The sequence below is a fragment of the Clarias gariepinus genome, chromosome 6 (assembly GCF_024256425.1).
Source record: "Clarias gariepinus isolate MV-2021 ecotype Netherlands chromosome 6, CGAR_prim_01v2, whole genome shotgun sequence".
Classification (NCBI taxonomy): domain Eukaryota; kingdom Metazoa; phylum Chordata; class Actinopteri; order Siluriformes; family Clariidae; genus Clarias; species Clarias gariepinus.
In genome coordinates, this window is record NC_071105.1 from 11,300,652 (window position 1) to 11,327,520 (window position 26,869).

The 26,869-nt window shown below is 38.1% G+C and overlaps 1 protein-coding gene across 3 annotated transcripts in view; it reads left to right on the plus strand.

The window, feature by feature from the left end:
• pde4ba (phosphodiesterase 4B, cAMP-specific a) overlaps nt 1-26,869 on the plus strand; it is a 169,535-nt gene that overhangs the window by 106,221 nt on the left and 36,445 nt on the right. For all 3 annotated transcript variants that reach the window (XM_053497917.1, XM_053497918.1, XM_053497919.1), the window contains 4 exons: nt 11,931-12,131; nt 14,132-14,168; nt 14,312-14,382; nt 17,169-17,218. In XM_053497917.1, the coding sequence (XP_053353892.1) occupies nt 11,931-12,131; nt 14,132-14,168; nt 14,312-14,382; nt 17,169-17,218 (359 nt within the window). The remainder of the gene's footprint in view (nt 1-11,930; nt 12,132-14,131; nt 14,169-14,311; nt 14,383-17,168; nt 17,219-26,869) is intronic.

Sequence of the window (26,869 nt, forward strand, 5' to 3'; positions counted from 1 at the left end):
AGTCTCTCAGCTGAAACTAGGCCGACTCATGCACGATGTGGAGCAAAAGTGCTCGGCTTCATGTGTCCGCACCGCACACTTTCTGTCTCTTTCTCCGTGTCACATTTCGGGTCATGGGCGAAGTTCTGTACATATATTTCTAAGCCGGTGTATAATCTGACAAACAGATTGAGTCAGCCGGGGGGGGGGGGGGGGGGGGGGGGGGGGTCGGTGCGGGAACGCAGCAGTAGTGTGATTCATTCCTGTATTGTCTACGTCACGCTTAGTTTCAGTTCATAAACAAACCCAGGTTTCACAGACATGACAGTGAGAATGTACTACACCTGTGTTTTTTCTTGCATTGTGAATTGCGTGCCTAAATTCATGAAGGTATTATTTTATTGGTCATGGGATTGGTGAAGGAGATTATGTTTTGCCCTTAGTGACAAGGGAATGGATTGTTGTACAGTACGCTGTGTTTGTGCATTTGAGTGCTGGGTTTGTGCTGAGCCCTGGAATTTACATTAGCAATATGTGCAGCGTTAATTTTTTATTTTTTTTGGGTGTTGTGTTTTGTGTGAAAAGGAAGTAAAAGTTGTTCATTTAGCTCATTTCATTTTAGAAATGGCCTTATTTTTGCGCAGTATATCCCATTTTTATACGCTCTCTACAAACACCAAATGTTCCGTGTGTGTGTATGTGTATGTATATAAATATATATGCATACAAGTAGTGTACCTAGGTCTCTGAATGTAAAAGGATGTGATACTGCAGTCTGTATAAAAATACTCATGTATTTAGAGTGCAGAATTTTATTTAACACTGATAGAGTTCGCATTACAGGTCATTGCAGAGAGACAACCCAGAGAAACCTTTTAAATCTTTGCGTTTGCTCGAAGATAAGCCTAGAGTGCTGACTAGGAGTATTAATAGTAGCTCTTTTGGCTGCACTGAGGATCCGAGACATCACAGAACACTGCGAAAAGTGATATCTCAGCAAGTGATTCTATTCAGAGAGCTGCAAGCTTTTGATATAAGATTACAAGAAAACCAAATTAAAGATAATAACACTTATTTTTAGACAAATTTTTAAATGTTTAAGCCTAAATTTCTTGATCTTTTTTGTAAGATAATTTTGCTTAGTGGTTACCGCTGTCACCTTGCACCTTGAGGATTCTGGTTCGATTCCCGTCTCGGGTCTGTGTGCATAAAGATTGTAATTTCTCACCCTGCTTGCTGGGTTTCCTCCGGGTAGTCCACAGACATGCAGATTAGACTTAATTGGCTTTCCCCAAATTGCTCAAAGTGTGTGAATAAGTGTGTGAGTGTCTGTACTTTGCGATGGATTGGCACCCCATTCAGGGTTTCTTGAGATAGGCTCCAGGCCCCCTGCAACCCTGTAGACAGAATAAAGCGTTCCAAGAAAGAAATTCTTAAAAATTTACACTAAAAAACTAAAATGTGTCTAGAAATAGCCATTAATATTATTATATTTGCTTTGTATTTAAAAAAAATATATAATACAGTATATATTATTTCACTAGATTTTTAAGGTCAACAATTTTCCATCTAGACAATCTTCAGTTCTAATCTTGATTAGTTTCAGTTTTACACTCATCAAGACGGTTGGTTAGTTTTCTAATGCAGTAGTGCACGTAGACTATAGTACAAGACAGTTCACAGATGTATATATTTTTTTAAGTGCACATCCTTAATTATTAAGCTAGGGATATTTATAGGAGAAAATGGATTATGCAGAGATAAAGCTGTTGGGTTTCAATTTCTCAGCGTGAGAAAGTCTTCAAGCTGGATGGTGTTGTGTTTCTCTGTAATGTGACACACTGAGAGTGGTTGTATTATTTTTGTTCGTGTTATTAATGTCAGGCAGGAAGAAACAGACCATGACACAATGAATGGTAATAGGATTGATGAGGTAAGTGATAACTAGGACTGTCCCTTTTTGTGAACATTCTATAACATTAAGTGAAACTGTTTTATCTCGGGGTAAAACCCACTCTCTAATGTCCTTAATATTCTTTACCTAAAAGTAATGCCATGTTTACAACTCCTATTAATTGTGTACACTAATCATACTAGCTGATAAATTTACAATAGGGTTGTGTTACTGTATGGCTTCTGTATATGACTATTGTTTGATTAACATAATAAAGCTTTTACACTCGTGAGCTTTCCTTCTGTGTTTGTACAGCATGTGCGTATGTACATGGTAGGCCAGATGTTGTACTGGACATACTGTATATATATATATATATATATATATATATGAATGTTGTGTTTACACCTAGGGTGCTTCACTGTGTCGTTAAAGTTTATGGTTTCATTGGAAACGACATGCCAGCAGATTTAGTATCAGTACCTGGTGGTTTTGTTCTCGTCCACACTTTTGGTTTAGGATTGGAGCAGGTTTTTTTGCGGCCCATGTGGTATGCGGTGAACGTTCTTTTGTGCTTCAAACGTCCTTCATAGTGGCCAAACGGAAACTGCTTCATAGTCTGTAAATATTTCTGAAGCATGACTGGTTACAGTGTTGATTTAAGACACTTTATTATGTTTTGCTTACACAGACTGTTTGCTAAGCTTGCTGAGGGTAGCACGTGTTAGTACCAACACTTAAACTGTTAACTCTCAACATTGACATACTGTAAAGTGTATGTATATATAAAATTAAAATATCGTAAAAAGAAAAAAAAAACGATTTTTTGCTTTAATTTAAAAACAGATTCATTGCATGAAAAGGGGAATATTTCAAGCCTTTTTTGTTTTCATTTTAGTTATTATGGCCTACAGTTCATAAAAACCCAAACTCAGTATTCGATACCTCTCGGTCTAGTTCTGCCGATTTGACAGTTGTCCAGAAGATGATCGCCGACAGCCTCTACAAGGAATGTAAGCCACAGAAGGTGCTGTATCAAAGCATATTCATAGAAAGTTGACTGTAAAGGAGAATTATGGAAGGAAATGGTGCACAAGCAGGAGGAATGCCCATAGCCTTAAGGAGATTGTCAAGCAAAGTTGATTCAAGACCTTGGGAGAGCTATACTAGAAGTGAAGTGATGCTGGTGTCAGTGCATCAAGAGCCACCACAAACAGACATCTCTTTAAGAAATAAGCTATTGCATTCCTAGTATCAGTCCATTTAGAAGCATCCTATCTGGACTAAGGAGAAAAAGAACTGAATCCAATCCTTTTAGTGAATCCAATTTGTTTGAACTCCAGGTTGAGGTTTTCACAGCCAGTGATGATTTAAAGTGTCTTGTCATCTGCTGGTGTTGGTTCATTGTGTCTCATCATTATTATAGTATCATCATTTTACAGCACTTCCGTCTGCTGACAAGTTTTATGGAGATGCTGATTTCCTTTAACGGCAGGACTTAGCACCTGCCCACAGTACCAAAACTACGTTGTTGACCATGATATTATTGTGCCTGATCGGCCAGCCAACTCGATATTATCAAGAAAAAGGTGAGAAACCCCCATCCCACTAATACACATGAGCTGAAGGCTGCTAATTGTGCTAAAGAAGCCACCCCCAAATACCGGGTGCATAAATTAATATACTTGTTTAGAATGTATGGCATGTCCTTTTTTTTCTATATTTTTTTATTGTCTTGAGCTGTAAGGGGTATCCATCAAAATAAAAAGAAAAAAGGTTTGAAATATTTCACTTCACACATATTGAATCTAGAGTAAATGAGAGTTTCACTGTTGATACTACTCTTATACAGTATATAGCTAATCTTTCACCCTTACTTACATTAATCCACTAAGTTGCGATCTTATATATCTTCTTCGGGGGGCATATTTCCCTGGAGAACTAGAACACCTGCACATGAAACCATAAACACATCTACTTCCACACACACACACAGACACAGGCATTACCCTGATCAGAGCCATTTACAGAGCTAAAGTATGCACATGAAAGTATCTCATGGAAAGAGAGTTGCCTCGTGCTGAAATTTTATGACAAAGCTCGCAGCACTTCTAGTTCTCCTGGATCATATTTGTACAGTACAATCCTTCTCCCTCTTTCTCTGTTTCTGGTTTCTTTTTTCAACGGCCCATTTCCCAGAGCTATAGAAATGCTTCTCCCTGGCCGAAAAGTCCCCTACGTTCCCACAGTCATGTGTCGAACCTGCGAACGTCATGAAATGTGAAAGTTCTCCAAACAGCTCTTTCTTCTCCTCAAGTCTGGGTGTTTAATAAATAGATTGTCACATTGTTAAACACTTCTTATTTTTACTGCTCTCACTGAAATCCTTTGTGGTATTACACACAGACTCTTCAGCAGGCAATAATGAAAAAGATCAAGTATAGTATAAAAGATCGAGTATTGTATAACGTGAAAATTACACAAGTAACTGTATCTAGTGTAGGTTTTGTTGTACTTATGGAATTGTTCTGAGCTATCGAAGTTCAACATACTAACATACTTTTGGGTCTTCCCTGTTTAGTGTGAGTGTATAGCTAAACTCACTCCTGTGAGTATGAAAGCTGAAATGTACCACCGTGTGCAGCTGTACTTCATCAGCTACCGTACCTTCTCATACTGCTGCTTATGCAACTTTGTTTAACGATGAGCTGCACGATGCTATTTTGTATACATGAGCAAACAGGCGACTTGTGATTGGCCTGCTGTACTTGATTGTCAGAACACCCAGAGAGCAGGACTAATTTTGTTCTCTTAGGCTCCCGGCTAAGCATTACTCATAATTACATGCATAAGTGCTTTAATTAGATGCTATTTATAATAGGGATAACAGCTTTTTAACGTCACAGGTCATAGTTGTAAACAATAGCTCCAGGTTCATCCATTATTTCTGTTGTAATGTTTTGATCTTTTTGGTTATGAGATGATGTGACCAGGGAGTGGTAGCCCAGGGGGGGGGGGGGGATGGGGGGTTGGGGCAAGGGTTTAGGATTACTGATCAGAAGGTTGGTGGTTTAAGCCTCAGCTTCACCAAGTTGCTACTGTTGGGCTCTCGTGCAAGGCTCTTAACGCTGTCCGCTACAGGGAGAGTCGAACCACAGCTGACCCTGCACTCTAATCTTTCTAACACGCTGGATAATGTGAGGAAAAGAATTTCACTGTGCTGTAATGTGTATGTGATTAAATAAGATTAATCTTTTATGGACATGCTTTAATAGGCCATAATTAAATAGGCTGCATGGCGTTTTGTAGTATGCTCCAGAATCAATGGCACTTCTGGCAACAATTCTTTTATCTCACTTAAAATCTAACATTAAACTGGTTATCTTTTTGTTTTAAGTAATAATTAACAAAACTATATTTCACTTACTTATCACTAACACTAGTACAAAATTCAGCCATTAAAGGAAAGCTAAAGAATATTACCAAGCCCTGCAAAAAGATCTGGGGAATTTCTATAAAATTTCAGTTCTAAACTCAGTCCAACTTTTACGTCGTAACAAGTTAAATAATTTTAACTATTTCTTTTTACACAAGAGCTCTTTTTAGCCTTGTTAATACTTTACACAGCATTGCTCAGTATTAAAAGAATACTGAGGTTCTCTTTAATTCTCAATCCTCCATGTCTCCAGACCTGCTACAGTAAGTTTCATTGACAAGGAGGACTGTGGTCATTTCTTTGATCGAGGGAGTTCTTTCACATCCTTTCTATTCCTTTCCAGGTGCATTGTTTCTTGTCATTTCCAGGTAATTAAAAAGGATGTTGAACTGAAGTTCTGAAGAAGTTCGCCCCAATGAAGTATTTTGGATTAAACAATGTAGAGAGTTCTTCAGAACGAGCAACAGTCTGTAGATTGGTAGAAGGAATACTAGGTTCCTTGATGGACTTAATAGCGATGGCATAGACAGCGCAATGGCCTGGATTTTATTCCTGGTCAGGGAATTTCAGCTACTAGGGGGTGTACTCTTAGCACTGTTTTTCAAACTTGGAATGCAAAGGGTTATGCATAGTATATCTGGCATGAAACTTTTACCATAACCCATAGTCCTAACCCATCACCAGAACATTTCTATAGAAGCCATTTCACAGAACTGTGTTAAAGTTACCCAAGATTTACATTCATTTACAGGGAGTATTTATTTCTATTAAGTGAAGCAACATGTAATTTTTTCTACTTTTGCAACTGTCTCAACTGCATCTATCTATCTATCTATCTATCTATCTATCTATCTATCTATCTATCTATTTACAGTATCTATCTACATACCTGCCTTCCTACCTACCTACTGTACATACCTACCTACCTACATTCCTACCTACATTCCTTCATGTAGCCTGTTTGGTTGCTTGCTTGCTGTTTGCCCAAGGTGATTCATTTTCAGCGTGCAGAATTGACTTCAAATTGACTTTTGACCTTTAGTTTTTAACACCTGATAAGCTTCAACTATTTACAAGCTATTTGATTCAGTACACACTGACCAATGCTGCCTGAGCCAGGGGATTCATAAAGTGAGTTTTTAAGTAAGAAAACCTTTGTCTCACAAACTATTTATTGAACAATAATTATTAATATATTTTTTTATTTCTAGTGCAAACTAATGGCATTAGCGTGATAACATTTTCTCATCGGCAGGAAGAATTCATAAACATAGCTATTGAAGTATGGTGTAGCTCATAAACCATAGAGCATGGGATGTCCTGCTTGTTTTGCTTAAAATAAACATGTTTTAAGCAGGTATTTAGTGCTTTCCATGTGAAACACACTGACCAAAAATGTATTGTTATAAATCAAAAATATTTAATAGTAAGGTAATTAACCACATACAGTAGGTTATTGTTACCATATTTAGATGGTCATACCAGGGATGACTTTAACTGTGGAGCTGATTGTATTTTTCCTGCGTAAGCATCTCCAAACACACAAACACACTCGTACACAGCAGTTCAATAGAACCTGATACTAGATTCCTGTCTAATTACTCAGAGTATAAATGGGCTGTATACAGGATACTGCCCAGTGTGTGATTACTTACTCAGAAACGAGAACAAGTTCCTGTAAGTCTCTTGTCCAAGTTAAATGGAAGATGACATTGTTATGTGAAAAGGCACAGACACTTCTTTTTATCCAAAGCATTGGAAGTTATTTACTCCTTGTTTCCTACACGCATGTCCTGCCAAATTCATTCAACAGCATCCCTGGGCTAAGCCTCTGTTCGACCCTAAGATTGTGGGAGTCTTTACTATGTGATGCAATAAAGCAGGTCAGGAGAGTAAGGCCCTGGATTATTAAGGTATAGAAAAACTAAATGCAAATTTTCCTGTACAAATGGATAAAATGCAAATGTAGTAAATTAGTGTGCGCTCATGTGTTTTAGTGTGTTTGTATAAATGTTTTTAAAAGTGCTCCATACTGTAGGTGTTACATTGAAATTCACCACATGTGTAAAGATATATATTGTATATTATGTGTAAAATATTTTAAAATGTTGTCTATTATGTGGTATAATATTGTAATTGTATTATGTGTAAAAACAAAGGGCGCGGTAACCAAACATCTTTGATTACATTAGTTATAATTTTGAGAAATTTTGTCATAATTTCTAAAAATTGAGTCATCATACAATACTGTACATGCTCATATTTGTCATCCAAATGTCAAAAATAGCTTACGCACATTTTAAACCCTTCTCTTTTAGTTGTTTTAATTTAAACATTCAGTTGCTGTTTCTATGATGAAATTTTGTTAAATTTATGCACATTTTGGTAAATTATCCTGTTACTGTAGTTGATCATAATTTATCAGCATTAAAAAATGATATATAGTCTGTTAGTCAACACTCAATTTTTTAAAAATTATCATTAAAATGTATAATTTCTATACCAAAAATAATGTATGTATGACGACAACCCTAGTGTAACCCTAATGGAGCTTCTTAAAAAAATGTTAGTCATCACTTTAGAATGAAATATGCAAAACACTCTACTTATTGAACCAATACTCAAATATTTACAATAAACAGTGCAAATTTATATATATATATATATATATATATATATATATATATATATATATATATATAGACAGTATAATTAAAAATAGAACAATTATACTTGCAAGAACAGTATTGTCAAGTGCATTTATAAAACCCATCAAGCACCATGATGAAACTGTCTCTCATGAAACCCTCCCCTGGGAAGCGCCAGCAAAACTTACCTCTGCTACAGCTGAGAAGTTCATGTAGAGTTACCAGCCTTAGAAGCCTCAGATTAGAGCCGCTATAAAGGCTTTACAGAGCATAAGTAGCTGTTTAAAGGAGATTATTGCATATTTTGGACGCCTTTAGAATTGTTTTACAGTGTAGAAAGAAAAATCAGGAAAGAACATGGAATTAAAAGGTTTGTTTAAACTTTTGACTGGCAGCGTATATCTAATTTCTTATGAAATACTACAACTGTATGTAACATTATACAGTAAAACGCCTTTGCCCTTACTCTAAGACTTGACATTATGTTGACATATCCAATAGACAAGGTCATGACTCTTACTTCCTTGTATCTGTTTTCAAGCCTGTTGTCATCTGGGGGTGTAGAGTGACTCAGAAAACAGCGCATCCCCAGAGACAGATTGTTTTCCCCCAGGGTGAAAAGAGTGGGCGTCCTGCTTCTCTGGAGAACTTTTTTTAATCAGGTCGCAAAGATCTCACACTTTCTCACAGTATGTAGGAAGCAGTCGGTCTTTACCTCCCCAGGTCAGCTTGCTTTCATAGTGACAGTAATCTGAAGCAAAATCATTACCCAGCTTCCTGCACTTTTCCTGGAAAGCAACATAATATGTTCCCTAAAGTAATATGTTCCTCAAAATTATGGCGTGTGAGACCTGACCAGATGTTTCATCTCATAATTAACTGTATCATTCAGACATTCTGTACCATACTGCATTGTGTTTAATACTGTAAATCGTGCCATACTGCACAATCCCGAACTATATTGTATCATACATTATGATACTGCATATGCTATATTTCCATATTGCCATCTAATGTACTGTGCAACAATGTAAGACATTGTACCATACCTTATCTACTGCACCATACAATAGTGTATTGTACTGTATGGTGCAGTAGATAAGGTATAGTAGAAATATCTTTTAGGACAATACAAATGCACCATGCGTCAGCCAACAAGTGCATCTTTACTGTACAAAACTGAACAATACTGCAATATACTACCATGCCACATCATAAGATAAAATGCTGTTAAAAACTACACCACGCTGTATTATTTTATACTTTAAGGGAACCATAATGCTTCATGCTACACCATGCTATAAATTGATGCTGCACACTATGTGACGTTTAAAATAGGGGCCAGGGGTAGCTCAGTGGTTAAGGCATTGGACTACGGTTCGGAAGATCCCAGGTTCAAACCCCACAACCACCAAGTTGCCACTGTTGGGCCCTTGAGCAAGGCCCTTAACCCTCAACTGCTCAGATGTATAATGAGATGTAAGTCGCTCTGGATAAGAGCGTCTGCCAAATGCCTAAATGTAAATGTAAATGTAAAATATAATGCAATGAAGTACATAACTGCACTTTCTCATGCTGTAGCAAGCTATGCCATAGAGTACTATATTGCACTGTACTAAAGCATTATAAACAGTATTATTATACATACTATTCTCTACTACAGTATGCCTTAACATACAGTACTGCTTAGTGCTATACTGTAACATAGCACATAATACTGCACCATGCTGTGGTCTTATCCGACTCTATTGCATCATAGGACACCTGCCGTATTATATAGCACTGTTCGATACCATGCTGTATAATATTTAAACATAAGAGGCCATGCTGCATCAGTGGGTTAAGGCTCAGAAGGATCAGAAGTTCAGTGGTTCAAGGCCCAAGTTGCTGCAGTTGTTAAGCAAGCATTAAATATTGTATTCGCAAGAACCATTGAAAACACATTGCATTTCTGGTGGTTTCTTTCAGGAAGTAGAGATGACAATAGTGGGATGTTGATGCATCCTAAAGGTGCTCAAAGACATGTGCAAGGTTAGCAGACACAAGGACTGCAGTCAGACCCCAAAGCTCACTCTGACGTAGTCATCACAAAGTGACTCAGGCAGCTAAGGAACAGGAGACACTTTTATCATAGACTTCTGTTTGTGTATTTGCATGTGCTCCTCTTCGTACCTTATGTACTGTAGATGGGGCATTAGTAAGTGTTTAGTAAATGTTGGTTGTCTGTAAGTATTTAGTGTAAGAGCATAATATTGGGAACAATGTGCTTGTTTTTAATAAAGAAATTGTCAATCCATATGGAGATAGCATGAACATACTCCAACGTGTGGTACCAATGTACGTAAGTCTACGTTCATGAAACTGTTACTACCATCAGACAGCATGGCTTTTCAGGTGGTTTGAAAACAGAAACACAGCTGTCTCTTCCTTTCATTGCTGCTTGTGGCTTTTGGGGCTGAAAAAAAGCATGTCAGTATGCATGCTGTGAAATGGCGAGAGCCACAAGAACACCAATATCTTTCTCCAGCCACCACTGAGATGACATACGCACGTATCCAAAATTGAACAGTGTTTGTTTGAGTTAAGCATGATGCGCTTCCAGTGTGGGTGTCTCATTTGAAGTGGGTTAAGGCCATCCCCTCTTTACTTCCTGAGGGCTTAGAAGGATGCGATTTGCTTCCTCCCTGCTTGGTGGGAATCCTTCAGACTTTCCAAAATTTTGTAGCCTTACGGGACCACTTAACCAAACTTCACACATTTCATCCCCCTGTAGCTTCCTGTCTTCTGGGTGTAAAAATCTAATTTGCCAAGAGTGTTCTCTACAGTCTGCAGTATTTACACTGGTCAGCCATTACCAGTTACATACCAGTAAACTGGCAAAACAGGATTGTGCACACTCGAGGCCCATCAATGTCCAAAGTCCAGCCCACCCAGCTCGATCCCACAGAAAATCCATTGTAGCACATACCTACAGTACAGTAGCTGGCCATGACAAAAAGACAGCGAAACTTTCAGCACATCACAGCATACTACACACAGGACCCGGCAGGCAACGGGTTTAAGGTTGTTGACCTGGCATTGTTGACCTATGGACGGTGCAGGACAAACAAGCCTGAGCCACAGAGGCTCCACCCCCAGAGGCAAAAACCTAGGTGGTGTGTTTTTGCTGCTATTGTTTTTAATGATCAGTGTTTATTCATTAAATGCTGTTGGAAGGTTAAATGATTTGTTCATGACTATATGGCATTTAATTTTTTATATTAAATGCTATATATATATATATATATATATATATATATATATGTGTGTGTGTATGTATGTATTTAATATAAAAAAAAAGGAAAGCATTACATGGTTCCATATCCAGACCCAAAACAATACAATAAATATAAAATATGAAAACATGGTTTGTTGAAGACTTTTTGGACGTGACAAAATTCAAAACTGTTACTTGATAGTTTTGTTGACTTCACTGTTTACTGGAACTATTTCCCAACATGATTAAAACTGCTGGAGCAGCAGGTATCACAGCCAACTCACAGCTCCAGGGTCCCCTGTTTATCCTGAGCTCAGGTTACTGTCTAATGTTCTCCCTATGTTCGGATGGTTTCCTTTCCCCTGCTAAAACACGCTGGTAGCTGTTTAAATAAGCAGTAGGTGTGAATTAGTGTGTCTGTGTGTGTGTGTGTGTGCATGGTGCAATATGATAGACAAGTGTTCCATTGGGGTTGTTTTTCTACCTCATGGGCTTCTGATCTTGACTGGGAGTACATAGTTATTACAGGGCAATGAATGCATGAGTGAGTCAAAATGATCTGGAAATGAAACTTTGGAATCTCGCCAGTCGTGTTTGTGTAAGTTTGCCTAAAAGGGGTTGAATGCATACTTGAGGAAAGTGTTTCTGACCAGTCAGACTGTGAATGTTTGTGTTGAGTAACTCATGCAGATTGTTTGCTTGTGTTTGCTGTTGCAGTTTTGATGTGGAGAATGGGCCTTCTGCAGGATGCAGTCCTTTGGATCCACAGGCCTCTCCTGGCTCGGGGCTTATCCTGCACCCGAACTTCTCCCAAACCGGACACAACCAGCGGCGAGAGTCCTTCCTGTACCGCTCAGACAGCGACTACGACCTCTCACCGAAATCCATGTCCCGCAACTCCTCTGTCGCCTCAGAGCTGTGAGTTATGATGATGATAATACTAATAATAATAATAAGCAGAAGAAGAATGATCATATTAACAACAACAATGACACTTCTTATAGTAACAACAATAACCATAAAAGTGATCCCGGCAACCCAAGACAAATGTACTACATAATATAAACAGGAACAATAACAGATAAACGACTCTTTACTCTCCATGACAGTTTTAAACTATGATTACACTTAACATTATTTCTTAATATTAATCAAAAACTTGGCTGAAACTGATGACAGAAAGCTAAACAAATGATTAAATTGTTTAACTGTAAGCTCTAAACATTCAAATGCTTTAGTTCATCTTTCTCTAAGCTGCACTGCAAAAATGATGAGTAAAAATTAAACCTTAAATATGTTCATATTTTACTTGTACAGTACACTTCTTATTATTGGATTATTCTACCTTAAATATGTGGTTATGTAGCTTGTTTTTACAGTTTATTTTACTAGATAACTTTTATTAAAATCAAAAGTATTTTCACTTCATAAGATTTTTTTTTTTTTTGCAGTGTTGGTCTGTGCATAAATAAATAGAAAAGAACCAATAGTAAAGTATTAATTTATTACATTACATACTTTTGCTTTACAGGACAGGCTATCAATTAACAATTACTATTTTATTAGCTGTTTTAATACATTGGTGGTTTAAGATTTTATTTTTTAAGATTAAGTTTCTGTGGTTCCGATAAGAAATATACAACAGTTAATTCTGACCAAGCAATTAGATTAAATGAGTCTAAATACTGTATATGTATCTCTCCATGTGACTGTGTTCTAAAAAACAACGTCAGTCGCAGCATGGATGAAAGTAGGTCTGTACGGATGGCGGTACTGAGGGAAGAGCTGCTGCCTGCCAAAACCAGCATTTAAAATCACAAAAGCACTTTAAGCTAGAAAACACGTTACCATTATGTCATTCTAAACAACACTTAGTAATTGCTTCTAAGTCGTTCTGAACCTCAGTAAGGATCGTCCGTGCTGTTTTGTTCACAGCTAATGTGAGCTACAAAGCTAACTAGCTAACATGAGCTACAAAGCTAACTTTCTCGCTTCTCTCTTAAAACTTTAATTAGGCATTATTTGGAGTGTAGAAAAAGGGATCCTACACCCTAGTGCACTACATTTCTATTAACCACTATTTGAGATTCAACCCCTTATTTTGTAAATATAGAGTAAATCTTTTAGACATTTATCTGGTTAAATAAATAAACAAATCATCATCTGTTGATAATAAGTGCTATTTGTGAAACTGCTGTATAAAAGCAATATTACACTTGGGGTAGTGTTGTTGTGCTGAATATCATCATGGCTATTATCCATGACTGCACTGCCACCCTGCTGATATTCAGTACAACAGCAACAACTCCCTCACGTGTGGTATTGATTTAATCTTATGCTACATCTGCTAGTATATTTATCTTATGTTTCTAAATATATAATCAAAATTATTATATGCTTTAAACATTGGGGACAAGGGAAAGTTGCCAATGGCTATACGTCGTTCTTGTAATTTATTCTTTAAAGCTTTCAGGGTAATGTTAGGGCATAACAACATTTCAGTAATGTGCTTCAAATTTGTGAAAGAAACAATCCTACAGAAGCTCGCATTAAGAGGAATTAGGGGCAGGAATTGATGGCAGGCTGCAGCATGTCTCTTACGCTCCCTGATTTCCTCTGATGGACTTAACTGGCATTACGTACAATAAGGCGCAGTTCCCACTGACGTCTTATTATCGGAATTGCTTTGTGGAGCCCGAGGGATCATGTAGGATTGTGTACAGCTTCATGCTTTTTATGTAATTTGTAGTCACTCTAGTATGTCATAAGCAGCCTTTTTTTAGGCTGTGCTACATTCTACATTGAGATGGTGTCATTCCTCACGTCTTGCTATGATGACCTTCACACTGTTACTTAATGCTGTTATGTTTGAATTCAATCTGACTTAAGTAAGATATCATATCCTGTTTTGCTTCCAGACACGGGGATGACCTAATCGTCACGCCTTTCGCTCAGGTAAACATGACTTTATCTTTCCACGTCATGCTTGTCGTCATTAGTGTGATTGCTCAGGAGTAGACTGTGGCTTTTCTTACGTTAATGTTTACTTTTGTGTTATTAAACATATTTACTTAAATACGCACTCTGTCTGGGTCTAGGTCCTGGCTAGCCTTCGAAGTGTCAGAAACAACTTTACTGTGCTTACTAATGTACAGTGTACTTCAAACAAGTAAGTTATATTTACTATTTAAGTGCACTTTTATTATTCAAAGTTTATATAGCATCAGGGGAAAAAAATGTTGGTTAAAAAAAACACAAACACACAAACTTCTTGATTCATTCAAAATCCATCCAATATAAAATATAATGCATGAAAAGATACATTCCATACTACATTAATCCTTTATATTATTACCCGTTTTTAAATAGTATTTTATATGTTTTTATTTATGTTTTATAGTTTATTTTTATTAGCATTGTATAGCGTTTTTAATAGTACAGCATATTTTAATAGTGTTTATTTTATAGTTTGTTTTAATATTATTTTATAGTATGTTTATAAAATTATTTTATAGTTTATTGTAATACAGTAGTATTTTATAGTATATTTTCCAGATATTTTATAGTTCAGTATATGCAAATAGTATTTCATAGTTTATTATTTTATAGTCTATTTAAATAGTATTTTCTAATATTTTTAAAGAATATTTTATATTTCATATATATATTTATGTTTATTTTTATAGTATTTCATAGTATTTTTGATTAGTATTTAATAATACGGCGGGGAAAATAAGTATTTAATCAGCCACCAATTTTGCAAGTTCTCCCATTTAAAAAGATAAGAGAGGCCTGTAGTTTTTATCATAGGTATACCACAACTACTGTATGAGAGACAAAATAAGAAAAAAAAATCTAGAAAATCACACTGTAGGATTTTCAATTAATTTGTTTGCAAATTATGGTGGAAAATAAGTATTTGGTCACCTACAAACAAGCAAGATTTCTGGCTCTCACAGACCTGTAACTTCTTTTTGAAGGGGCTCTTCTGTCCTCCACTCGTTACCTGTAGTAATGGCATCTGTTTGAACTCGTTATCAGTATTAAAGACACCTGTCCAATTATTAGAAAATGGAAGACATACAAGACCACTGATAATCTTCCTTCGATCTGGGGCTCCACGCAAGATCTCACCCCGTGGGGTCAAACAGATCACAAGAACTGTGAGCAAAAATCCCAGAACCACACGGGGAGACCTAGTGAATGACCTGCAGAGAGCTGGGACCAAAGTAACACAGGCTATCATCAGTAACATACTGCGCCAACAGGGACTCAAATCCTGCAGTGCCAGACGTGTCCCCCTGCTTAATCCAGTACATGCCCGTGTGAAGTTTTCTAGAGAGCATTTGGATGATCCAGAAGAGGATTGGGAGAATGTCAAATGGTCAGATGAAACCAAAATAGAACTTCTTGTTTGGAGGAGAAAGAATGCTGAGTTACATCCAAAGAACATCATACCTACTGTGAAGCATGGGGGTGGAAACATCATGCTTTGGGGCTGTTTTTCTACAAAGTGACCAGGACGACTGATCCGTGTAAAGGAAAGAATGAATGGGGCCATGTATCGTGAGATTTTGAGTGAAAACCTTTCTCCATCAGAAAGGGCATTGAAGATGAATCGTGGCTGGGTCTTTCAGCATGACAATGATCCCAAACACACCGCCCGGGCAACGAAGGAGTGGCTTCGTAAAAAGCACTTCAAGGTCCTGGAGTGACCTAGCCAGTCTCCAGATCTCAACCTCATAGAAAATCTTTGGAGGGATGTAAAAGACCTGTTGCCCAGCAACAGTGTGTGAAAACCTTGTGAAGACTTACAGAAAACGTTTGACCTCTGTCATTGCCAACAAAGGGTATATAACGAAGTATTGAGATGAAATTTAGTTATTGACCAAATACTTATTTTTCACCATAATTTGCAAATAAATTCTTAAATAATCCTACAATGTGATTTTCTGGATTTTTTCCTATTATTATTTTGTCTCTCATAGTTTAAGTATACCTATGATGAAAATTACAGGCCTCTCTCATCTTTTTAAGTGGGAGAACTTGCACAATTGGTGGCTGACTAAATACTTATTTTTTCCGCTGTACAGTATATATTAAAATAATTTTTAAGTAAAGTTTATTTTGTAATAATTAAAATCTTTTATACTTTTTAACTAGGCCCTAACTTTATAGGGTCTCTAATACTCTAATACTGTTGGATATTTTATTCTGGTCTGCGGCGTAAAAAAAAAACCTCACGCAGAGAGACGCAATGAGAGTGTTCCTCATGAACCTCTGAGTCTAACAGGCTGCAGTGTGCTTAATGAAACACAAGAGGACAGTGTGTGCACAGCAAGGAGCTGCACTCGGCAATAAAGTGCACTGACCCTGTCTGACATGTTCCTCATTCCCCAATTTCCACTTAGCCCTTGACCACTTAAAAGACATTAATCGCCGGCTTAGGTCTTTTGGTTTCCTCTCGGTGACACGTTTTTCCACCTGGAATCCGAGAGCGGAGAGGGAAAAAAAGGCAGTACCTCACTTTTATTGAGCACAGGGATTATTTTTCCTCCTGACTTACCACGAGCTGCGTCAAACCAATTACAACACTACATGAGAGGCGTTTGTTGGGTTCTAATCAAGTCTGTCACGTCCCGGGCCAGACAGATGGAGAACAAATCAATCTCGCGGACTGGCTGTTCGTTTTGGAAGCGTTTATGAAGATCGGTCTGAATATTGCAGGAAATGCCATATAACGTTAGAGAGTTTGTTTAAGTAATAAATAAATGATTTACAGCATTTCATATTAGACTTTATTTCAACTTTTTTCTTTTTCATACCTTTGAGGTATAAGGTCAGTTTGCCCTCATAACATTAAACACAGAGAGGCATGAACGCTAGAGTTCCATCCTGTTAAATGTATTAAATGTGCAGAAGTCCACTATTATATGCATACTTTTTTCCATTTAGGAGATCACCGGCTACCACGCAGCCCTCCCTCACCAGAGTCTGCCTGCCTGGTAAGCCATCACACTTCATTATAATGTGAATGTGCGTTAACTAGCATTTCACATGCGGAGACAGTTCTTATGTCATTTGGCTGCCTACAGTAGCTGTAATATAATCCTTAATATATAGAGAGAGTCTTTGTATTATATAGATAGAAGTGGGAGCATTTTTTTCGACTTTGTGATCTTTCTGATGTGTGTGTGTGTGTGTGTGTGTGTAAATACTGTAAGCGCTGGTTGGGATGTACGAGAAAACTTAAACTGGAGTTGGTTCACATCCCTTTGTTATTCTCATGTCAGATGTTAGCTTTTTTTTTCACTTTACAGTGTACAAGTGCTAGTAAAGTACAACAAATGTAGTTTTCATTCTAAGAAACAATAATATCAGTAAAAAAAATTGCAAAGCAAATGGATTATACTATATCAATAGGATTTTTTCAAAATCCTAATTAAAATATAATCTTAAAAGTTTTTATTGCAATGTTTTTCTTTTCAGAAATCCAAAATATGGTGAAGTTTCCACAATTACAGATTTTTACTAGTAGATAATAGTAGTCATATTTTCCAAATTTAAAATTTTTCGACCCTTTTTATGCTCTTTGGCATTTTGTATTGCACAGTTTATATTCCAGATTAGAACCCCAGGTTATGTTGTTTAATTACAAATGTTGATAAATCAGTGCAATAAATTTGCAAAACAATTATTTTACTGTTAAAAGCCTCTCATGTGGACGAGCAGGAGGCTCAGGTGAAATCTTCGGTTGGGAAACAGAGGGTGCGCAGCGTGGCATAGAAGCTTTGTTATAACTTCGTGATGGATGAAGGGTGTGATATCTACAGCAGGGAGTTTTGTTTTTCCTCCATGTTCAACTCCTACTTCAATTTATTAGCCTCTCTGAGCTGGAATGTGCCACAGATCTGACTCTAATCTAGCTGAGTGGGATTGCGTAGTGAAATGCAACCCACAGATCAAAAAGCCACTTTTTTTACACAAAGTTTTATTCTAAGGACAGCAAAAATGAGTGAAGGAAGAAAAAAATCCTTTTGAAGTGGATAGAGCAAACTCTATCCACTTCAAGTAGACAAGAAGCTACCCAGACCCTAACTTTTTAACTAGACCCTAACTTCATAGGGTCTCTAATACTCTTGGATATTTTAGTCTGGTCTTCTTTCATTTTTCATAGAGCTTATCCTGGATAGGGTCACGGGTAGGGTGGGGGCATGGAGTCTCTTCCCTTGCCACAAAACAGGAGACACCCTGAATGGAGTACCAACTCGGCACAGGGCTCAAGCACATACACATTCACGCACTAAAACCCCAGCCGCAGTAAAACATTTGAATGGTGCAAACGTTTTAAAGGAGGCCGTGATTTTGTGAATGATTATTCCAGTCGAGGTGGCTCAAAGCCCACTGCAGTTGTTGCTGTGAAAATTCAGAAAGTGGAACGCCTGATCAAAAATTGATGGATAATTTGCCATTAAGTTTTTGTGGAAACTGTATTTACAATCATTCACGAAAACCATTTGCACATTACAGGAACTCGTAATAACCGGGAGTTTTTCCCACATCCTGATCTCACTCCAAGCCATTTTTACATGTCTGGACCATTAAAGGAGTTCCTGGGAGGCCAGTGTGTCAGCTTTTTTCAGGGGATTATATAAAGATTAGGAAGATCAAAAGTCTCTGTTTGACTTGAACGCAAGTTGTATTACGCCACCTTGCCACCGCTCTACTTTTTGCGAAGCGCTCCACTTAAGTGGTCCATTTAAAAATAAAAAATAAAAAATTCAAGAAAATTTCAAAAATAAATTCAATAGTTTTGAGCAGCTGATTGTAGTATTGCATTATGTAGCTTAAAATATTTTCAGACGTACAAAGTGCATTTGGCCTGCGTTCTCACCCCGAATTGCCTCAATGTTTTTTAAGTTGACATTCCCACATCTGCGACTAGTCTATGCAGCCCGTACTATGTGTACGGAAGATTAATAACAAACATAAAAACATCCAAAAGAATAAAAATAACAGTGGAGGAAATAGATATTTCTTTTTTTCCACCCCAGTGGAATAGTTCAGTAGCAGGGCCTACGCTGTGTTAGACTTGGCTACGTGACTCTCCACACTGTTCCCAGCATCTTTTCATTTACCATCACTCATCTCCAGGCCGGACTCTGGTGATTGATCTGGGCAAAACACACGCACACACGCACACACGCACACATACACACACGCATGGGTTGCACACGAACCCAGAACGTTGCCTATTGTTGCGTCTAGTACAGGAGCAGTGGAAGCCCACAGGAAATGGCAAGCACTTATTACTCCCATACTCATGGCCGTACACATACACATATACACACGTACACACACCAAACTATAGTGCCCATGTTTGACGTTGTTGAGTCTGGTTTCCGTTAATAGGCCTTGGGAGACTGGAGGACGGTCGTAGCGCTGATGATGGCGTACGTGTGCATGCACACTTTTGACCGGATTTGTGTTAATGTCAGCATAATTAGAATAATTTGTCTTATAGCTTTTGCACTCCCTCCTACTGTACATCACCCCCCCACACACACACACATGCACCTGTTGAACCAGCCACACAATACCATTTTAGGGGCTGTTTTGTCTGACTAGGAGGTCAGCACTCTGGAATAATGGCTGGGAAAATTCCATCAAATTTCCCCCACTATGGCCTTGAGGGACACATGGAGCGTCACATCAGAAAATCACAGATGCAAGCTGGAGCATGCGCTGCACGGAAACACGAGCGTTTCTTTGAAACGGGGCGAATGCTGTAGTAGTTGAGAAATCCTTGGCTGCGTTTGTTTATTCGGTGAGGTAATACTGGAAGGGATGAAGCGGCACTTGAGAAATGTAGAGGTTCCATGTTATACAACAGATTTTACAGTGTAACATTCTGTTTTTTGTTTTTTTTTCTCACTGTAATAAATTCAAGATGTTAAATAAATCCAAGAATTAAAACGAATTTTAATTAAAAGGAAATAATACTAAGAGACCAGCGCCGCTAACTTCCTCATACTACTGTAGCATTTCAGTACGGTTTATTAGTTCCTCTAATCTGTAGTCATCTACACAAGAATGAATGTATGAGCGAGAGAGAGAGGTGTATTGTCAGGAGGAGGTGTTCCTGTCAGGTGCAGTGGCTTATGATTGACGTCAGTCTGCAGCATGCGGCTTTTGCTGACTTCCTCTTAGACCAGGTGGACTGGTATACATTTCCTGAAGACAGTCAGGCCTGATCGATCTAACCAGTATACAAACTGGCAGTGACGCACGATCTCAGCACGCTGCAATTATATTTACCTATTCATTCCTTTTTTTTTTTAACCTGTTTAATTACCAATGGCACACACAATTAGAATCTGATAGCAGTGTTACTGTTTGAACACATCTGCATTGTGCAAGAGCACGCTTGAGGTTTTCCCGTTACTGGCAGCAGAATTGAAACCTTACGCATATTGTTGCACAGTAGGCAACAGAACATTGTGACTCCGCTGACACTTAAAATAAGTCCTTTAAGAATTAGAAATCATACGTCATTGCCTCAAAGGAAGGGCATAATTTTAGTACCGAAAGCAAAAGTTTTGCAACTTCAGATGATTTAACTGTAACAAGACATCATACAGTAATCATGAGCATTGTGGAATGAGAAAGAAATGGATGATGTCACTAATAAGTTTGAGTCTACTGTATATTTACAGTAAATGAAGAGTTTAGCAGGTATAGTTAATAAATAGCAAAGATATATGGCAGAACTTTTACTTTCTGAAACCAGGAATTCAACCTCTGCACACAAAAAAATGCAGAAAACTATGGAATTCCCAAGTGAATTGTACAATTCCTGTAAATGATCGTCAGAAAGCAATCCAGCAAGTGACATAAGAGATTGAGGAGTACATCTTTTTGAGACGTCTTTTTGACTTTAAGACAAGCAAGATCCAGCAGGGATTGAAGAATAAAGGCACAGTGGTAAAGCACTCGGAGATCACGAGTTCGATTCCCGGGTGATGCTGTAACCTCTCGCAGCCGGAGGTCTAGAGAGAGCTGATTGGCCGAGCTCTCTCAGAGGGGTGGGATGAGATGTACTTAGTGCACCCACATTAATCACGGCTCTACAGCCAATCAGGATCGTCTTCGAGCGGAAGGAGCGGATAACGCTGTCTTCCGAGTGTGTTACGCCACCTCCAACAGTGCGTGAGCAAGCAGTTCAAAAAGATGCGGTCGGCTGACGTCACGTGGTTTGGAGGAAACACATGATAGTCTTCGGTCCTCTCGACTTGACTGAATGGTAGTAGTAGCCTTAATGTGGGAGCCCCCTAGTGTCCCCCGTCTTGTCCTCTATAAGTCTCCTAGGATAAACAACAAATCTAAACACGCAAAAGCTGAAATCAGAGCTTTACTTATTTTTTTCCGATAGCCTCATTCTGATCCATTACTCGTCATTTGGGTGTTGCTCTAGGTTTCGCTCATTGTGTGATACATTAATGACTATTTTCCAAACTTCTTAAACTAGGTTGAATTCTATATGACACTGAGACAGCAACAAAAGAAAAGAACAATCTTGATATGCATTTTCAGCACTGTGTCATACATGCTGTTTTTCACCCAGAAGACACACTTTAATACACATCACGGCGGAAGGTATTCCTTTCATGGAGGTGTAAATGGAGGGAAGTTGTCGATCTGTCAGTTCCTGCTTTTCTTCATTTCTTACTCGTTTACACCTGGCCATTCTTTTTTTTTTTTTTTTTTTTTAAAGAATCCTATAAGCCCTCACAAAAACATCCTCCTCAGACACAATGACACACTCAGGCTTTATGAGTCTCCGTTTCTGCTGCGTGCCAGTGATGTAACTCTCAGCCATGGAGACAAAGAGAATGAGAGAACCACTGACCTCCTAAACTGCTTCCTGCGTGTCACACAAACAGGGTCAGAGGGCAGGAAGGAGAGCGCAGATTTTTCCTGTTTTTCTCTGACTGCTGGAATCCACCGGAACCCTGGAGGTGTTTTTCAGAGTGTGTGCCTGTGTGTGTGTGTGTGTTCGTGTGAGCTTTTCATGTGAGCGATGACACTACCTGTGAGTTAATGAGTGGGAAAATGGGGAAGATTTTTATGGGGGAAGATTGGCTTCCAGCATAGTTTTCACTCTCTCACACACACACACACACACACACGGTAATGATTCAGAACATTCACATACAGATTTGCGTCTACTGTAGTTCAGGCCATATCTTTTATCAGGACGAGCTGTCCTGTGAGGTGCAGCTAAATCCTCTCTTATCCATGGACGCTCCGGGGTCGACCTCCTCATGGCCGTGTCAGAGCACGATGTTGTTTTTTTGAATAAAGAGGAAGAGATGAAAAAAATAAAATGAGCGTGATTGATTTGTGTGTGTTGGTGAATTCTTCTTCTCAGCACGTACATTTCCACAAAATGAATGTAAAACGGGGCCAACACTTTTATATAGGTTTACGTCACGTTTCTTGAGTTGCCAACGAAAAAAAAAAAACATTATAGCGAGTACATGAGGTTCCAGCTTTCACAAAAACAAAACGTAATTGCAAAGCAAACAAATGTCGTAGAAAGGCTTCGCTTATTGCCTGAACTCCATAGATGCTGAACGGGGTATATTCCCAAGCCTGTGATTGGCCAAAGCAAAAGAGGTGTGTCTAAACTGTCATATGGGAATTCATTCCTATATGACATTTCTTATAAAATGCATATACGTTGCTTTATTGTCTCATCAGTGTATTACGGAATGATGTACACCAACAAATTTGGTGCAACCCTTGCGGGAAACGGTGCCGTATGCTTCCTGGTAAGCGATAACATTGCTATTAAGAGAATTGGTAGACCATGTAAATATTACGTAAATTATTCTTTGCTTACCACTTTTAAGTGGTAGATTTCTTAACCACTACTTCCTTACACGGGAATTGCCCTTGCCACGCTGGTAACGTAGCAAGCTTTATAGCTGTACATGATTATTTATTTCAGATTAAGCCATGTTGATAGTACAGAGTGTGTGTACTCCTGCGTCCTGTTGTGTCACCTCAACCACACATACACACCTTCAAGATAATGCCTCAGTACACATTTTATTCGAAATTCAATTTGAATTAGAGTCGTAATTAATGTGTGCTGATATCCACTCGACATAGTCAAACATTTCCCTTAACCACTCGTGTTCAACTTCAAGCGCTTCCAAGGAACAAAATCTTGACAGGGAAGTTGATGATTATTTAGTGGTGTAATGCTTAGATTAGGAGAGCAGGCTATATAAATGTCCATATTAGTCTCTGAAACTCATGTTAAAAAAAAATAAAGATTTGGTTATGCTTTCAAGTTTATCTAGCACTACTGCACTAGGGAAGGAATTAATTAAGGAATAAGACATGGGGTTACAGGAAAATAATCAGCATCAGGACGATGCGATGCAGCTGACCTTCTGTAATGTTTTATTTCTTTTGTACCTCTGCAGTGTGTCAGCATCATATATATTTGAAGACATGTATGGTTACATTTAGAGTTTTGGAATGTCCATGAAACTATAAGGGGTTTAATGTATTAAGGCTTTGAGTAACTAATCGGAGGATCATCTGACGGGTAAATCGACGGGTAACTTGTCGCCAACTTAAGACACACCTGTCTGTAGGAACACTGTACATAATCACCACTTGGACATTACAGTAACTCGGCTGTCAAATCCCACGTACTGTACAGTCCTGACCTCGCTCCAAGCCATTTTCACTTGTTTGGGCCATTTAAGGAGTTCCTGGGAGGCCAGCGTGTCAGACATGAAGCAGGCAGTCTGATCATAGCTCCATCATATTGGAAAAACTTTCTACCTTGATTATATAGAGAAATAAAGCTAGGTTTTACTCTAGTTTCTGCACACAATCAAAAGTCGTCACACATTTGCACACTCAATCCTACACTACAAGAAATGCCAAACAGTTTACACCACATGTCTTTGAACTATTGGAGGAACCTAAAGGAAACCTGCCATGCAAAAGGAGAAAATGCAGACTACTGTACGTGCACACAGAGTGGAGGCAGTATTCAAATAATGGGATTGTACTGTAAGGTGACAGAGCCAACCAACGAGCCAAAATATTCTCATGTGAAGGAAACTGATACACAGATGATTCTGACATTTAAAAAACTCCAGAAATGATGCATTTTTAAGAAAAACAACAACTGAGTTTTACTTAACTAATAAATCTTTTCAATTTATAGTCATTGTCATGCAATAGTGCCTTTTGGCTGGATAGATTAGCTATTGCGTAATGCTCTATTGGATAAAGCTGAAGTTCTTGTTTGGTTAATTATCTTATGTTATGAAATCGTTGCTGTAAAGCACTGCTGTAATTAAACACACGGTTTTAAAGTTCTCAGTGCGATATTCCTAAAAAATCTGAACCAGATTTATTTACACCTTCTTCTAGAGAAGTCCTTTTTGCATAAATATTTATTTTCCCTCCGATGTTACTTTCAATAATAAAAGTTTATTTCTATTAATAGGCACGGGAAGGTAATTACATGGCTCCCTAACCTCAGATGATGTAAAGTGTTAAGATTGGCGGTTGTGGTAGGCATGAAAATAACAGATCAGATTAGATCAGGACAGATTCCAAACTGCAAGTGAAGTGGATCTTTCATGCCATGTGCAGGGGCTTCAATATATATACAAGATAAAAAAAAAACATTAAACAGCTTTAAACATTTAAAGCTACAATGTGTATTCATATTTCCCTTTGATACACCTTTAAAACAAACAAACGTACAGTTTAATAACTTGAGAATGACGAAAATGATGGGCTACACCACCTGTACGTGCCTAAGCAAAAACATGGTCACTTTGTTACAGGTAAAGGTGTTGTTCTTTCACGTAGACACCTCAGAGGTGCGCGCTCTGTCACGTACACGCACCAGGGTTGTTATACCGGCATCCGTGCAGCAACAATCACCGGTCTGTCAGCCTTATGATGCTTCCAGCAGGTGCTCTGTGCGACTCTATTCTTATCGCAATGTCTGTGTGTGGCCGCACGTCTTATCGTGTACACAGAGCCGTGCAACATTATGTTTTATCAGGTGCACTCTTTTAAAAGTGAAAGGATACCAACAGAAAAGCATCCTGGATGTGGTGTATTAAGATGGCTGATATACAGTATATTTTTTTTTCTTCAGTCCATCTGGGACTGAAGGGTTCCTAGCACTTAATAGTTATCAGAGTGTTTTTGTGATAAGCCTGATTTGTTTTGATTTGATAAGTGACTTTTGTACGTAGTATATGTTGAAGGGAAGGTGGGAAGGAGGGAAAAATTCTCAAATGCACTTCCTTGTTAAGATTCCAAAGGTGGAACTAAGCCTACTCTACATTTTTCCTGCTATGTGCAAAAAATAAATAAATAAATTATAGCTTTACTGTACAGTATGTGTTAAACATGATATGGTTATTGCTTTTAAATAATACATTTTGGGTAAAAAAAAATAAAACACAATATGTTGTACTATTGTTGGAATCTAATGTATAACAGTTTGGGTGAGGTCGTTTTTTTTTGTTTTTTTTTTTTAAATAACAATACATCCCAAAACGATTGCTAACAATTATTTATTAATAATTTCTTAACAAATGACACACCATGCTTTAAAACAAACTAAATTCAGCCTGATATCGGGAAACTGGAAAGTCCAACATTCCTGACTTTTACATGGCAAAATATTTTATGACTCTTGTAAAGCCTTGACATTGAAGACTCATTCTTTAAATGTTACTAGTGGTGTTCAAGTCTAACCGGGACTTTTGACTGTGCAGAATAACAGAACATTGTTATGATAGTAAAAAGTACATTATATTTCTCTATATAATCCTCTGCTACAGCGCCATACCGTGAACAAGAATGTGGTTCACCCTCGGTGAGTTTGAGGCTGTGTTGACCCTTACGAAATCCACAAATGTGGGATTCTTGGCTACATCATTTCTGATAGTGGGGGACTGACACCCTGGGCAGTGGTAGCTCAGTGTGTTAAGGTGTGTTAACAAATACTTTTGTCCATGTAGTGTATATGTAATTAATACAGGTTTAACCTAACATTCTTTATGGTTTGATAAGTTTAACCATGCTTCTTAATCAGGTTATTATTAGGCTTAGGCTTTACTGTACAGTAATGTGGAGTTATTCACTCACATACGAGGCAATGAGCAGCACATGCACCTTAATACAAACATATCATTTGAATTTCAATGGAAATTACTACTGTTGTAGATAACTAATCCTTCGGATTAGAGAATTCAACAGTGCTGTCTCGTGATAAACAGTAAATAACTAACCGCAAACCAGGGCTTTTGCCTTTTAAGGTGAGACTTTATCTTACTGAGATTAACCCAGCATACAGTCACAACAATAATACATGCTGAGTAATGCACCATGTCTGGCAAGTCATCAGATTTCCAGGCTTTATTTATCAGTCAGGCTTTATTAACCATTGGTTTGGCCAATGGAAGTAGCTTTCAGTCTTTTAAAATGATGCATGTATGCTCATAACTTTCGAAACGCTAGTTAGCCTGTCCTTTACACAATGTGCTCTTTAACTGCGTTGGCAAACAGCTCCTTTCAAGCACACATTACCCCACTCA